This window comes from Histoplasma capsulatum, assembly GCF_000150115.1.
Source record: "Histoplasma capsulatum G186AR genomic scaffold supercont2.2, whole genome shotgun sequence".
Classification (NCBI taxonomy): Eukaryota; Fungi; Ascomycota; class Eurotiomycetes; order Onygenales; family Ajellomycetaceae; genus Histoplasma; species Histoplasma capsulatum.
Genome location: NW_025544802.1, coordinates 2654825 through 2669236, shown reverse-complemented (window position 1 = coordinate 2669236; position 14412 = coordinate 2654825). Strand labels below are relative to the sequence as shown.

Below are 14412 nucleotides of genomic sequence, written 5' to 3'. Positions count from 1 at the left end.
AGATGAACCTGAACATGAAGCAAGTTCTAGCTCCGAGGGCAAAACCAGAGTATAAATGATGATTTGCTGACAAATGACAAACCCATGAACATGAGTAGCCCTACAAATACCAGAGATTGAAATATCTCATTTCCAGACTAATCAGGATAAATAGTCCTGAAACCAGCAGTATTAGCGGAGAGATAGATGATAGCCGCGTTGTAGTTAGGGATGGTTTGTCACGCAAGCACAAATCTTGAATGGGTATCTCTAATAACATAAACTGTTAGCTCATATGTGGACCCCAGGATATGTCAAGGACTTGTCAACCCCATACAAATGAGTTTCTCTTTGTACAGCACCTGTGGCGGCGATGAAAGAAACGTTGCGCGATGTGGGTTGAAATCCTGTCCCAGGGTTGCTTAGCTAAGCTCCATCGCTCACTGTTTACTAGTAACAATCGCAGAAGGGGGAACTTTGGGAGATTTCACCATCCCCGCCCCCGCCACCTTCTCCCTCACCCCCGCTAGATCCCCGGCGCATCCTTTGGAGCGCCACAATATATATGAATGCTTTTTCTCCGCAATTCTTGCCGTCTTGCTTCTACCATTACGACTTCCGTACGACCTCTACTCCCACCACTGAGTCGCCTGATTAGACCAACAACCGGATCAACATTTTTTTCTACTGCATTTCGTTCTGGAGATATGGGTCCCATCGATACGTCACAGCGCCTAGCCCGCTTGAGGGAGTTGATGCAGGAGAGGAAAGTCGATGTCTACAGTATGGAATGATATAACTAACCCTCAGCAAGAACCTATTGTTGGATGCTTACTTTTATACAGTCGTGCCTTCAGAGGATAGTCATCAGTCCGAATACATTGCACATTGCGATGGCCGCCGCGGTTAGCTACCTGTCCCCTTGACGATATAAATTCCATCACCACGCCAGCAAGTTCCGCTCTAAGACTTTAGCTTTAGCTTATCATTGTTATTATATACAGAATTCATTTCGGGCTTTACTGGCTCGGCGGGATGCGCCATTGTGTCGATGACCAAAGCAGCACTGTCTACTGATGGACGATACTTCAATCAGGCAGCGAAGCAGCTAGATAATAACTGGATCCTTCTGAAGAGAGGTTTCGAGAATATGCCTACTTGGCAGGAATGGTATGGACAAAGGAATGCAACATGTCATAATGCAAGCATGTATTGAAGTTTGACTCATAGGACTGCGGAACAAGCTGAGGGAGGCAAGGTCGTTGGCGTCGATCCATCACTCATCACTGCCTGTAAGCTCATTTTCTTCTCATTTAAGAAAATATTTTTCCCAAGAATATAATTGACCCAATCTAGCCGATGCGCGCAACCTTTCAGAAACAATAAAAAAGTGTGGCGGTTCCTTGCTCGGTGTTCAGGAGAATTTAGTCGACCTTGTTTGGGGTACGGAGCGTCCAGCTCGACCAAGCGAAAAAGTGGCTCTCCATCCTATCGAATTTGCGGGAAAGTCATTCGAGGAAAAGATCAGTGACTTACGAAAAGAGCTCCAAAAGAAGAAATCCGCGGGATTCGTCATCTGTACGTAAATAACCCGCTTGTCAACGTTCCTTGGTTTCTGACTTCGTTGTTTTAGCGATGCTTGATGAAATTGCCTGGCTGTTTAACCTTCGAGGAAATGAGTACGGATAACCCTGCCCGCCTGCCAACATGAATTTAACCCCTGACATTAACAATCACTTATAGCATTCCATACAACCCAGTGTTCTTTGCTTATGCTATTATTACACAATCAACCGCCGATCTCTACATTGATGAAGAGAAGCTACCAGCTGAAGTGAAGAACTATCTGGGTGATAAAGTTTCCTTAAAGCCATACAGTTCTATTTTCGAAGATGCCAAAGTATTGGGCCAATCTGCTCAAAATAAAAGCGATGGCGAAGCTTCAGCAAAGCCGCCCCAGAAGTTTCTCATCTCAACGAGGGCGTCATGGTCGCTTAGTCTTGCCCTGGGCGGTGAGAAGAATGTGGAGGAAGTCCGAAGTCCAATCACGGATGCCAAGGCCATCAAAAATGAAGCTGAGTTGGAAGGAATGAGAGCTTGCCACATTCGCGACGGCGCAGCGTTATCCGAATACTTCGCGTGGCTCGAAAATGAATTGGTCAACAAGAAGACGGTTCTTAACGAGGTAGATGCTTCCGATAAGCTCGAACAAATCCGATCAAAGCATCAGCATTTCGTTGGGCTTTCTTTTGATACCATCTCATCTACCGGCCCAAATGCTGCAGTCATCCACTACAAGGCCGAACGTAATAACTGCTCTATTATCGACCCAAAAGCCGTGTATCTATGTGACTCAGGTGCGCAGTACTTGGATGGCACTACCGATACAACCCGCACTCTTCATTTCGGTGAACCAACGGAGATGGAAAAGAAGGCCTACACGCTTGTCCTGAAGGGTTTGATCAGTATTGATACTGCTGTATTCCCCAAAGGAACAACTGGATTCGCTCTGGATGCTTTCGCACGGCAATACCTGTGGAAAGAAGGCCTAGATTACCTACATGGCACAGGTCATGGTGTGGGGTCGTATTTGGTATGATGCTCTTCATTTCGCTAATCCTTTTTCTTCAAGCGCTAACATGTCCCAAGAATGTCCACGAAGGTCCAATCGGACTAGGGACTCGGGTTCAGTATTCGGAAGTTGCCATTGCCCCAGGAAACGTGATATCTGATGGTATGCTTGCTGCGATTGTTAAGTATTATCGCGTTGCGGAGTGCTAACAAATCATGTAGAACCTGGTTACTATGAAGACGGAGTGTTTGGTATTCGCATCGAAAGTCCGTTTTTGCCCCATCTGCTAATAAACCTGCCATTCTTACTGACACCTATCATAGACATTATTATGGCCAAGGAGGTAAAAACAACGCATAAGTTTGGAGAGAAACCCTGGTTAGGCTTCGAACATGTTACGATGACACCCTTATGTCAGAAATTGATCAACCCAAGCTTGCTCAGTGACGCAGAGAAGAAATGGGTGAATGATTATCACACTGAAATTTGGGAGAAGACTAGCAAATACTTTGAGAACGATGAGCTGACTAGAAACTGGCTTAAGAGGGAAACTCAACCTATATGAGTGAATTGACGGGTCCGTGCATGGAATGTTAAATAGATCGAATTCTTTATTCATACAAGCAACCACCATGGGTATCAGTGGTTTTGGTGTATAGAAATATGTCAATGTTGTCCATACATGTGTAACTTTACTCTTCTCGTGGTATTCCCAATTAGTACGATCAGTTCTATGAATTATTTGTATATAGAAGCACCGCGTAGCAGTTAAGACTGTATATAATTATTCCTTTTTGAGGTTTCCAGCAGACCCAGTTCAGCAGGGTAGTCTTTCCGGTACAGTTTATGATAAATAATGGCTCTTGCCTGTAGAATTGCAACCGAAGCTTGACACTATATCTTGAGTGCGAACGGTATATTTGTCGCAGCCCAATCTGGAGCTGGTGTAGTTCAAACTAGCGCTTATATCCACAACCTTGGAACCCCTTGACCTCACATGACATCGCTCCAACAACTTGCACAATACAATCCACACGAGAACCGTTAGATATCCTCACTCGACCGTCAGGCAAAACCCCAGAATTAGGTCGCGACACCTCCCCGACCAACATGATTTCATTTCCCAAAACCCAGTCCCAGAAGGCCTAAACCGATATTCCTCCTCGATCTAGCATGAGCAGAACCGGCCTCCCCAGCGGCGGACCGTCGTCAGGCCGCTCCGAACGAGACTACGGACTTTACAGAGGGGACAATGCCTCACTGAAAACCGTGTCAAGCGCCGGATACTCTTCCTCCCGGGAGCGTCGCGCTGGTGGCTACGGCGGGTTCTATGAAAACGGTTCCGCGGCTTCATCAGCCTCTTTCCAGAGCTCCGAACAACAATTCCGCCCCTCTTCCCGCCCGCGGCGGTATGATACTGAAACGGGAACCGCGGGGAGTATTGGTGGTGGTAGAGACGAAACGAGATACGGTGATCGTGGAAAGAGTCAGGATAGGAATAGGTCCGATGCTACCTCTGGAAGGAGTGGACCGCAACCGATCGACGGTATGTTTCGTTATACTCCTGAAGGGACTCGGGTGGTGTTCACAAGTCATTTTTCAGAGTTTGTGAAGCCCGTTAACGCTGCTCATGAGCTGACTTGAGCTGACTTGAGCTTTTGTGTAATAGATGTCCTCCGAATGATACAACAGGATTGGGAGTTTATGGCCGCCGATGACTGCATACCCGTTCAAGTTGGCTTGCAGTTGATGGACTCAAGTACTCTGGGCAAGGCGGATCGAGAGCCCGATTTCATACGCACATATAAGCAAATACAAAAATCTTTGAAATCGATTGTCAATGGTTTGTTGGATCTTATGCTCGCGCCCCAAACATGCTTTACCCGTGCGATTACTAAAAATATTCTGTTTTAGAACATCACCAGGGCTTCAATAGTTCTATTGGAACATATCATACTATCCAGTCAAGTATCCAAAGTTCCCAAAACCGCCTTCGAATACTAAAAGGGACCCTGGCTGAAGCTAAAGCGGGGCTACTTACAACGAAGCCAGAGTTGAAAGGACTTGCGACGGCTTCTCAGAATTACGATGATATACTACAATTATTCAGCCAGATCGAAAATATCCAATCATTACCGGAAAAGCTAGAAGCACGTGTATCGGAAAAGAGATTTATTGCTGCGGTAGAAATCCTCAAAGATGCGCTGCGGCTTGTGAATAAGCCGGAGTTTGACGGAATCGGAGGTCTTCGAGATTTGCGAACATATTTCAGCAACCAGGAATTATCGTTGACAGATATCCTGATCGAGGAGCTACACGATCATTTGTATCTTAAATCTCCGTATTGCCAGGACCGCTGGAAGCTGACAACCGGTGACGAAGCCAAAGATGGACCAAAACCACCAGGTCTAAGTAATGTGACACATTGGGATAGACCAGTTTACCATTTTCTAGCCAACCTGGATATGAAGACACCCGTTGCGGAAGATGCCTCGCGTAATCCGGAGACTGATACTTTCCATTATATACGCGTGGTCATCGAGGCGTTAAACAAAATGGGCAATCTTGAACTTGCTGTCGATCGGATCGAACAACGGCTTCCGGTTGAGCTTTTCGCTATTGTTGATAAGACAGGCTCCGAAGTCGCAGCCCGCTATCCTGACCATAGAAGAAGTCAACAGCCACGAGACAGCACGGTTCGTTGCATGCCTAACGAACTGGGTGGAGACAGGGGATATGTTCTGTCAGAATTTATGTGGAATCTTTATGCGAAATTCGAGGCTATTGCTGAAGGCCACCGCATCGTACATGATGTCGTTGCGGGAATTGTGGAGCGGGAAAACATTCGGAAGTCTGGGTCGCTCACAAGTGGTTTCAAGGAGTTGTGGAAACTGTACCAAAGCGAGGTGAGTTAATTTCTTTTTTTCCCAATTCCCTATTGTAGTGAGATGTATTTTAACTTTCAATTGCCAGATTCGGTCCCTTTTGCACGATTACCTAGCTACAGATGGAGAAGTCAGCTATCGGGCTCAATCTAATATCTCTGATGATAAACACACACAGACATCTAACAAAAGAGATAGAACGAAGGTGTGTAGCTTGATGATTATATGTTCCTGTGGAGATGCTAACAAGTAAATAATACAGAAATTGTTCAAACTCTCCGAAGTAGATGAGAAATCATCGGATATGAAAGCTGAACAGAACGAACTAGAGGAGATCCTGAGATCATCAGTGCCCGGCCTGGTGTCGAAATCCCGCCAAAAAACATCTACCACTGACTCATCCAGATCAAGGCAAGAAAATTCTGGGACCGGACACAAGCTCCTGATCGAACCCAGCGTTTTTAATATGAGTCTACTTCTTCCTCCATCCCTCTCTTTCATTCAACGATTGAAAGACATTGTCCCTCTCACTTCGGATATCGTCATGAGCACCCTTACCTCCTTCCTCGATGACTTCCTGATCAATGTTTTCCAGCCACAGCTGGATGAAGCTGTAACAGACCTCTGCGCGATGACTTTTATTGCACTAGATGCATTTACCGAGGATCCGCAGTGGACAAGGGTTTCACGACGGCCCATTTTTAAAGTATGTAACTTTATACCCTGATCTATTCATCTTTTGAGCTAGATCTGACCGTTTTTCAGGGAACAGTTGCGTTCATGGAACTTGTCAAAACGTTTTGCAAAATGCTCAACAGAATTCCTCATGATCAGGCTTTCACACAGTTGGTTATACACCAGATTGTAACTTATTATGATAAATGTTATGGCATGTACAAAGGTACTACTGATATACTTCATTATATTTTAAACTTTGAAAAAAGCTAACAAAAAAGTATATCTAGCACTGGTTGCGCGTGTCTCTGCTCAACATACCGGAGGGCTACACTCGAAAGCTGCTGCTGCATACGCTGAATCTGGGGAAATTCGAGAAACCACAGAAAAGCTGTGGGAATGCACCGATGACAAGCAACGACAGGAATTGATAGCTAAAGTGCTTACCCTTTCTCTGGCACGAGGTTTCTAGCTAAGTATGTTACTGATACAACTTCCTTAGGAAATCGATCTCCTTATAAAATACACGAACGAAACGCCTCTAGAGTCGTATGACATCGTTTCGGACCCCAAAACCGTGTTCTCGCTATCTCTCCTTTACAACAGCATGGTATGTATTGAATAAGTTCCACGAATTCTCAAGAAACACTTCTAACAAAATATAAACAGCAATGGCTTGTCAACAGCCTCTCGCGACTACGCCATATAACAACCCACGAAACAGACTCGAACCGGCTCCAATCTACCGGTCGAATCCCCCTCAGACGGCGCTGGACGCTCCTCTCCTCCATGAATCACAATCGCGACAGCTCTAGCATCCCGAATAACCTCCCCATGACCGAAGACTCCGTTATTATCTTCGATACCACCTTGCAATCTCTTCAGGATCTCGCCCTAACGGCTTTACTAACCCTACACATCGACATCCGCTGTGGCGCTATCCACATGGTCACCCGCAGCCTCTCAAGCAACACATCCCCTTCCGCCCTCCCAGCCACCCCACCATCCTCCACAAAAGCTACAGAGTTGCCACACGTCTTATTAGCCCCGCCATCTTCCGCCTCGCCCGCAATCATCGAACTGAATAACGACCTAATCAACTTTGACGCCAACGCCGCCATGTACCTCGGCCCAAACGAATGTCGCTTCATAACCTCCGGCCTCGCACAGCTGATCGACCGCGCCTTTATCTCTGCAACACGCTTCATAAGCGCGATGAACCACAACGGCGCCCTCCGCCTCCAACTCGACGTGCTAGTCCTGCAACAGAATCTGAAAAACATCATCGTACATCCTTCACCACCACCGCCATCCTCATCCTCATCCTCACACACCACCAAAGAAACCGCCACCAAAGGGCCCTCTTCGCAACCGGAGCTAGGACAAGAAGAGGAAGTCGTCGCCCTCCCCCGCTCCGCCAAGTTCCTCGACTGGTTCCTCGATGGCGCGGAGAAAGCGCTCGAGAATGCGCAGGCCGAGCAGGAAGAGTTCAAGACGCACGGGGCCGAGAAGGCGCTGCAGGCGGGCAATGGGGAACCGTTTACGTATGAGGAGATGCGGGTGTTGGTGGAATTGTGCTATTCAGCGATTCTGAAGGGACCTGCGGGCCGGGAGAGTAGTCGGGAGGACTTCTTGGCAGCGAAGAGGGCCTGTGGAGATGCGTTGTTGAGGTTGAGTGAGTTTATGTGGGATTCGTAGTGTGGGAAAGGGAATACGGAATGGCAAAGGAATATCAGTTGCGTGTGTGGATGTGTGGATGTGTGGATGTCTGTTTTGGCGATTTCATTTCCTTTTTTTTTTTTTTTTCGTTCTTGGATTTCAGACTTTAAGATCCTTTTGAACTCCCTGTCCTTTTTTTTTTATGAGCTTGCTTCACTTTTCTATTGTTACCTTACCTACCCCTTCTTCCGCCGTCGATGGGGATGGCATATTTATTATCTACTCTGGCATGTAGCATAACACACTTCCACAACTTTCCAATTCCCATCTATTACTAATGCGTAGGACCCCCAACTCTCATCGTGGATGACCCTATCTCCTCCCTCCACACCGGCTGTACGTAGATAGTAATATATCTCCTGGCCGTAATACGCTGCGGCCCCCCTCCAGCAAACTCCCATCGACCGATTTTCCTAAATACCCAACCTGTCCGTTCTGGAACGAAATAAACCCGCAGACCAGAATCGCCACATGCAAGCCACATATACACGTGCATATACATCCATCCATCCATCCATGCATATATTGTTGGGGGTTTGGATTGGCTCGTCCTCTCTACTACCAGCATGGCGCTGGTGTGAGAGAGCGCTTTTGCCCCAGTGGCCTAACATATATAAACATTTCACCGACCGACAAATGGCCGAATGCCACACACCATCAAACAAATGAATAAATAAAACAGATGGATAGGTAGGTAGGTCAGTAGATCAAATAGATCATACCGACAACACCGCTAAAAACTTACCTAGCCTTGTACGTTAACTGTAGTTTTTGTAAAAATTCATATATCATCAATTTGCTTCAACTATTTATATATATATATAATTCATTCTTTCCTTCCCCGAGTGAAGTAAGTCGGGAAAAAGCAGATAGTGACGCGATAGGAGAAAAAAGAAAGGGGAGAATAAAACATGCACGCAGAGCAGCAGGCAGTAAAGTCAAAAGATAGATGAATAAATAAAGGATGAACTAGATATACTGGATTTCAGTTCATCAAATTTAGCGCGAAGACGAACAGAAAAGCGGGGGAAGGGGATTCTTTTGGTTTTTTAGAACCGGGAAGAATAATTGGTGCACACAAGGGAGGGTTCTCTGCCGGAGAGGGCTGTGACTCGACTTATTTCAACTGGAAGGGGAGGAGGGGTGAAAGGTGGGAAAAAAAGAAACGGATTCATTTTTAAATACAAACCCTTCAAATTAAAATAGATAATAAATTCAAAAAAAAGGACATGTAAATCATAGCAAATAAATCAAATAAAATTCAGCAATTAAAAGGAAATGATAAATATATAAAAATGTAAAACAAAAGTATAAAATCAACTCGTTGCCAGCCAGTGTTACGACAAACATAACAGAAGCAGTGCGATAAGAACATAGAAATGAGAGAATAGGAAGAAATAAGGGGTTTGTTCATGGTTGGGAAAATATAAAGAATAGAAATAGAAATAGAGAGGGGGATAGATAGGGTGGCCCTGCGAAACGTGGGCAAGAGGAAGCTGTGTTATAAAACAAAAAGCAGCAGAGCGACATTCCAGAGAAAACAGAACTCACAAATAATAGTAATAGTAATAGTAAAATAACAAAACCAGTAAAAACAGTAAAAAAATTAAAAATAACAATAAACACCCCGTACGAAAAGTTGAGATAAAAGGTTATGTAGGAAAGAAATAAAAATTGCAAACCATGAAAGACGGCGTGGGGGAGGAACAGTATGAAAACTGAAAAATAAAATGAAACCCAGACCAAACAACCCAATATAAAAAGTTATTTTATTTTTCAACATCTTTCACCTACTCCTGCCCAATCCCCACTTGTCCGACCTGCTGCACCTGCTGTTGCTGCTGCTGCTGCTCCCCACCCCCATCAACATCCAACAACCCCAGATCCTTCTCATCGTCCTCGTAATCACCAAACTCCAGCCCGGCATCTCTACACCGCTGAATCCATTTCCTCGCCACTTCGCTGCGCCGATTTACCTCGCTCTTCAGCTTCGTGTTCTGCGCGCTGATCTCCGCCAGCGCGTGGTTGGTAGTCATGTTGGCCGTGTCCCAGCGCGCAGCCATGTCTTTGGCCTCATCTTGCAGTTTGTTGATGTAATGGATGGCGCGCTGCAGGATGGAGCCCTTGGCTTTCTCGCAACCGGGGACCATCTTGGCGATCTCGTTGATGCCTTCGTTGATTGCTTCGCGGCGGCGGCGTTCGACTGGATTATTGTTCAGGTTAGTAGGTGCTGGGGTATTTATTCGGCAATGAAGAATGGCCATCTCTCACCCTCTTTATGGTTATTTTTGCGAATGGTATGCCACTCTGCAGACCCGACCGTTGGTTTTGGGTTGATATTCTGAGCCTCGCGCGCCGCATAGACGGCGGCAGCGGTCGAGTGGCCATGCACGTTGGTCATGGGAACTTGGTTAACATCCTCGGGGAACGTGAGACCGTGGGCCATCGCGGCGTTGTTCTCGAAGCTTGGATCTGGCGGAGGGTATTTGGACTGTGGGCTGTGTGCGGCCAAAGCAGCCTTGGCTGTCATGGCGTTGTCGTCAGACACCCCATTCTGATTTCCTACATGCTGTAAGAGCTGTTGATCGATTTGGCTGAGCTCAGTTGTGTTGGCGGGCAGGCCATGGGTGTCGTATCCTGATGGATGAACAATGTTAGTTACTTGCCATGTAGCTATTTGAATGTGGCAAGATGGTTGAAGGTGTGTCTGCATGCGAACGAACCATGGAGATTCCCGTTGGAGCTTTGCCCATGGGCAGAGCGTGTCATACGCTGTCCGTCGCCAGCGTCCATAATTTCACGCTTTCGCTTATTGGAGCCCGTCGTTCCGTCTGTGGGATTCATTTGCTGGTCGGACATAGTTCGTTGGGGCTAATTCTTCGGCGTATCTACATCAATTTACAGGTAGTGTTAGCAACATTGTCGCACGAAATATGGGAAACAACGCTATGGTACAAGTGATAGAAACATTTCCAGCTCGGGGAAACAGCTCCAATTGGGTCACGTCAAAAAAGGGGAGTCGATCCATCTCCAACGGGCAGCACCAAATGCTGGAGATTGAAAGGGTTTTGTGCAAGGAAAGCACCCGACTGACATGGATGCCAAAATGGAGGTGGCGGGGTACTCCGATTCAATTTCGAGCTAGACGATCCGCAAACAGGATAGGTTGCAAATCCCCTTACACACCCCCACTGAGGCAGTGCTGCAGAAGACTCATTGTCCTCTGAGACCGAGGAAACACAGCAGGGCCAGGAGGGGAAATAGTGGCCGGAGCACCCATTCGCACTGACCGTGCTGTGTCACCAGCCGTGGTAAAACAGCTGTGGCAACAGAACGACGAATGAGATATCCCAGGGAGAGCCCGGAAATGCGATTAAGTTGGTAGAAGAGTGATATCCAGGCGTAATGTGCAACCCGTTCGATGGAGGGGTGATAAGAGAAAAGAAGAACAACGAAAATAGAGGCAGGGAGGGGGAAAAGCCCACCACACTGAGATGGCAAATCTGGATAGATGGGCAACGTAAAACCCGTACTTTTTGAGGACTTGGATCCTATTGTATTCTGAACAGGTGACAGCCGTAGGTTAGCTGGAGGCCGGCTTTATAGACGCGTTTGAGGAGGGAGGAGGTAATAGTGATCACGAATCGAGTACAGAGCAAGCAAAGCCCGGCAATCTCTTAGAACGGCCAGGCCATCGCACACAAGAAAAACATCGCGCGATCAGAACGGGCGACGCTATTCAAGGGTCACGGGAAGGGGGAGATAATGATGCTCTTGATAGTTGGGGACGGTAGCGGGGGATGAGGAGGACAGGGGAAGACATGATAAGAGAAATTCGGGCAATTGATGCGAGAAAAACTCGCGAACAGGAAACAGAAGAAAGCGATTTTGAACTTGACGAAGCAGACGACGTTGGACGCTGGGGATGCCTGGGATGCCGGAGATGAAGCAGATGAGGTTCTTGAAGCCGCGATCGCGATCTGTTTGACTTACCCGCTGGCGGTTTTATCAGGTGACAACAGGTCACCTGCTCTCTGTGGAGCGGATTCGATATAGATAGAGAGATGGAATTCGGTATTGGTCTGCAAAAAGCGGGAAAGAAAATGAATAAAAACGGTGTGCTTGGGGATGACGAGAACAGAGAGCAGCGGCAAGAAATCAGGCGCAAGAACCGGGGGAGATGGCGGAATGGACGGTGGTATATAAGCTCTGTTCTGCTATACAGACACTCGCAGTCCGCTTGCTGCTGGAGGAAGAGAAGAGGACTCACGTGGCGACGGCGGAGGAGGAGGAGCCTCGCTTATTAAGACAGGCCGGCTACGGTGGGCGGAGCAGGCACAACACGCAGTAATACAGCAGCAAAGAACAGGACAAATAGTTGCCGTGTCTCTTCTTATCTCATTTCTGACCCGCTTTCTATGTCCACCACCCCCGCGTTAGATTAGATATCACCACCGCCTTCACCCCGAAATCAACATCGATATCATCTTATCAACTTTCGACTTCCTTTCTCCACCTCCTCGGCGGATCATGTGCCCCAATCCCGTGGGCTGTCGTGTGGCTGGCTGACCAATCAGCCGTCCCCTCGTCCCTCCCGCGTCTGATTGGCTCTGCACCGCCCTCGGATCACGCGCCCTGTCTAGCCTCTTTGGGCCACACCGCTAGCCCCCTTTTGGATGCGTTGGGTGTGCATTCGAGGCCCGTGCGCCCGGGGCAGCTGCACGTGAACGCGGCTTGCCCTAATTGATTCCGCATCGATCCTCCGGCCTCGTCCCCATTTTGGCAGTTGTAGAGGCCGAGGAAAGGGACTTGAAAGGGATACTAAGAGTACTTGCATCCCGCCGCTGGCTATGAATGGACATGCATCCATACCTATCTACCTACACACCTTCCGGTTTCCAGTGCTAGTAGTGCCTGGGTGTGCAACAAGCGCGCCGAGTTTCCACTTAGTCTCTGCCCCGCCTGATGGTCTCTCGTCTTCAATGCTGCGGCGCTCTTCCCCTACACCCCCCTCCTCCCCCTCCCTCCCTCCTCCCTCCAAGATTCCATTTATTCTGCTACCTACGATGCTGCTCTGCATATCTCCACCCTCTTTCCAGCTTCCACGGGGGGGGGCTGACCACCTCCAGAGCAGTCTCCCCGTGATTACGGATAACCCTGCTGTCTAGTCCATCATACATCTACTTCTGATTCTCTCCCACCACATACACAGCACCCCACTTGCTTGCCTTGCACGCGCTGCATACATGGAGAACATGGCTGTATCCGCCTCACCCTTCTGAAAACAAGATCAAGCAGATACATGGGGAGCACGGCCACAAGAAGGAGAGATTGGAGACAGTTGGATAGAATGAGGGAATTGAACGAACAAGATCAAAAGCATCATTCCCCTCCACTTCCCCACCTTTCCCACTAGCATCAAAACATAGTAATGTTTTAAAAAGCCTCTTCTATGCTATGATATCCAATCAGGACTTGCTTCTCCACTTACGCGTTTTGTGCTTGTGATTGTGGTGGTTAGCTTGGCTTCTGTTTTGCTGAAGGGAGGTCACGGTTCACAGAGTAACTACTATTCGTGAGAGAGGATTGCGCAAGGCTGCTATGCCGCCCCAAAAAAGAAACAAAGGAGTTCAACAATGTTAGTTGGGGATTGGGACGTAAAATCAGGTATATAAATGAATATGAAATAGAAGATGATGTTGGCAGCCCTGACCCATGCCTTTATTATTATTAAGAGACCTGCGCGTGGTAAGATAGTCCCAATCAACTAACCTTCCACCTCCATCAGTTGGGAAACAAAAATAGAGAAAACAAAACCAGAAGTGCCGGGAGAATGGGGTTATGTTATCTGGATTAGTTATTAATTGTATTTTTAATATCGGAACCGCGCGTTCCAGCGAGTGAAAATAAGCATCGCAACCAATTTTCATATTACCACCCCTTGCCAATGAAGGGGTGAAGTGTATCATTATCAAACCAGCAACCTCGGGCCATTGCGCGATGAGGTGGAAAGTATGAGACAGGTCAGAAAATTAGAATTCCCCATACTGTCACACCCCTCATCTTCGCTATCTATGTACCAGCATCCATAGCTGTACATATGCATGCACACATTGTATACACGCCACAAACGTTCATCCTCGTCAATCATCATCATCATCACCATCATCCCTGGCACCCCCCATCCGAAACACCCACCTCGGCTCCGCCTCCGTATCAACAAAACAGACCCCTTCCTCAGCACGGCCCAGCATCTCCCACACAACAATCTCCGCCTCGTCGCCCGGCCCTCCCCGCTTCCCTCTACCTACCCGCCGAATTCCTACAACACAGCTAGTCCCCGCATACCTTGCCACTCCATCCCCATATTCTCCAATTCTAAACCCGCCCTCTTCAACCCCTACTCGATTCGCAAAGACGATAATAACATCCCCGTCCCCCTCCTCTCCCTTTCCCTCCCACCCCGTCTCCCTAACCCCCCCACCCCCCACCAACGGCCAAAACCGCGTCAGCCAATACCTGAACGTCTCCAAATCCGGCGCGCGCAACGCAACGCTCTCTCTTCTCACTCCCCATACCCCC

At 47.7% G+C, this 14412-nt stretch overlaps 6 protein-coding genes across 6 annotated transcripts in view; 3 read left to right on the top strand and 3 right to left on the bottom strand.

The window, feature by feature from the left end:
• Positions 1 to 686: 686 nt before the first annotated feature.
• On the top strand, positions 687 to 3242 carry HCBG_02090 (xaa-pro aminopeptidase; the record flags this gene model as incomplete). The annotated part of the gene is made up of 10 exons (XM_045429139.1): positions 687 to 762; positions 825 to 884; positions 984 to 1149; positions 1210 to 1271; positions 1336 to 1557; positions 1613 to 1658; positions 1723 to 2572; positions 2629 to 2713; positions 2773 to 2817; positions 2875 to 3242. 10 exons carry the CDS (start codon positions 687 to 689, stop codon positions 3114 to 3116), a joined length of 1854 nt encoding a protein of 617 aa, XP_045290925.1.
• Positions 3243 to 3724: 482 nt separating this feature from the next.
• HCBG_02089 (Sec8 exocyst complex component specific domain-containing protein) lies at positions 3725 to 8279 on the top strand (the record flags this gene model as incomplete). The annotated part of the gene is made up of 11 exons (XM_045429138.1): positions 3725 to 4097; positions 4221 to 4394; positions 4466 to 5457; positions 5525 to 5641; positions 5699 to 6142; positions 6202 to 6337; positions 6402 to 6550; positions 6614 to 6721; positions 6781 to 7786; positions 8116 to 8166; positions 8221 to 8279. The coding sequence occupies 11 exons, from the start codon at positions 3725 to 3727 to the stop codon at positions 8277 to 8279; spliced, it is 3609 nt and encodes a 1202-aa protein (XP_045290924.1).
• A 1341-nt stretch (positions 8280 to 9620) lies between these two features.
• On the bottom strand, positions 9621 to 11819 carry HCBG_02088 (PENR2 protein; the record flags this gene model as incomplete). Its single annotated transcript, XM_045429137.1, has 4 exons — positions 9621 to 10033; positions 10102 to 10467; positions 10554 to 10718; positions 11316 to 11819. The coding sequence occupies 3 exons, from the start codon at positions 10687 to 10689 to the stop codon at positions 9621 to 9623; spliced, it is 915 nt and encodes a 304-aa protein (XP_045290922.1).
• On the top strand, positions 11677 to 12137 carry HCBG_02087 (uncharacterized protein; the record flags this gene model as incomplete). Its single annotated transcript, XM_045429136.1, has 2 exons — positions 11677 to 11787; positions 11853 to 12137. The coding sequence occupies 2 exons, from the start codon at positions 11677 to 11679 to the stop codon at positions 12135 to 12137; spliced, it is 396 nt and encodes a 131-aa protein (XP_045290923.1).
• Positions 12138 to 12456: 319 nt separating this feature from the next.
• On the bottom strand, positions 12457 to 12910 carry HCBG_02086 (uncharacterized protein; the record flags this gene model as incomplete). Its single annotated transcript, XM_045429135.1, has 2 exons — positions 12457 to 12651; positions 12719 to 12910. 2 exons carry the CDS (start codon positions 12908 to 12910, stop codon positions 12457 to 12459), a joined length of 387 nt encoding a protein of 128 aa, XP_045290921.1.
• Positions 12911 to 13973: 1063 nt separating this feature from the next.
• The window catches only part of HCBG_02085 (uncharacterized protein), a gene marked incomplete at both ends in the record, with an annotated part of 1892 nt that continues 1453 nt past the window's right edge, over positions 13974 to 14412 (bottom strand). The window contains one exon of the mRNA XM_045429134.1: positions 13974 to 14152. Coding sequence (XP_045290920.1) covers positions 13974 to 14152 — 179 coding nt within the window. The remainder of the gene's footprint in view (positions 14153 to 14412) is intronic.